Raw genomic sequence first — 646 nt, 5'->3', positions numbered from 1 at the left:
CTGGGGGGGATTGGGGGCAGGAGGAGAAGGGGATGACAGAGGATGAGATGGCTGGATGGCATCACTGACTCAATGGACATGAGTCTGAGAGAACTCCGGGATTTGGTGATGGACAGGGAGGCCTGGCGTGCTGCGATTCATGGGGTCGCAAAGAGTCGGACACGACTGAGCGACTGAACTGAACTGAACTGATGGCAAAAAAAAAAAACAAACGTAAAATCTTAAAGCTTAGCGTTGACTAAGCAGTGTTTGCTCCCTGACCTTTCGGGTGAGTGCCTGTTCAAGCAGCAGAATCCTGTGGATTTGGAGGCCACTTAATCAGCATGCAGCCATAACAAAGCCACAAATGTGACTTTTGCCAACAACATTGATCTTGATGCATCTGACCTGTACCCTGAGCAGAAGTACCCACTTGCTACTAGTCAGCCTCTTGTTTTTACTCCTCTCTCCCCAAATCCCCCTCCCCCATCCCCTGGGTTTTTATCCTGCCTCAGTCTGAATCATCTTCAGACTAGAGAAGGTGGTGGCTGGAGATAAATTCCCTTTCTCCCATTCAGTCCAGAGGCTCTCAGGGCCAGTGAGGACATACTCACCACACACAGTTATCTGGACTGTGTTGCTTCTCTTGAACACCCTGCCGACGCCC

General features: G+C 50.6%; 1 protein-coding gene across 4 annotated transcripts in view; it reads right to left on the bottom strand.

Annotated features, from left to right (window-relative positions):
* Positions 1-646, bottom strand: part of PECAM1 (platelet/endothelial cell adhesion molecule 1) — a 109,625-nt gene that overhangs the window by 37,110 nt on the left and 71,869 nt on the right. For all 4 annotated transcript variants that reach the window (XM_010856412.1, XM_010856413.1, XM_010856411.1 and 1 more), the window contains one exon: positions 594-646. In XM_010856412.1, the coding sequence (XP_010854714.1) occupies positions 594-646 (53 nt within the window). The remainder of the gene's footprint in view (positions 1-593) is intronic.

Source organism: Bison bison, unplaced genomic scaffold (genome assembly GCF_000754665.1).
Source record: "Bison bison bison isolate TAMUID 2011002044 unplaced genomic scaffold, Bison_UMD1.0 scf7180017864371, whole genome shotgun sequence".
In the NCBI taxonomy this organism is placed as follows: Eukaryota; Metazoa; Chordata; class Mammalia; order Artiodactyla; family Bovidae; genus Bison; species Bison bison.
The sequence above is the reverse complement of the archived record's forward strand: the minus strand, read 5'-3'. Positions and strand labels throughout refer to the sequence as shown.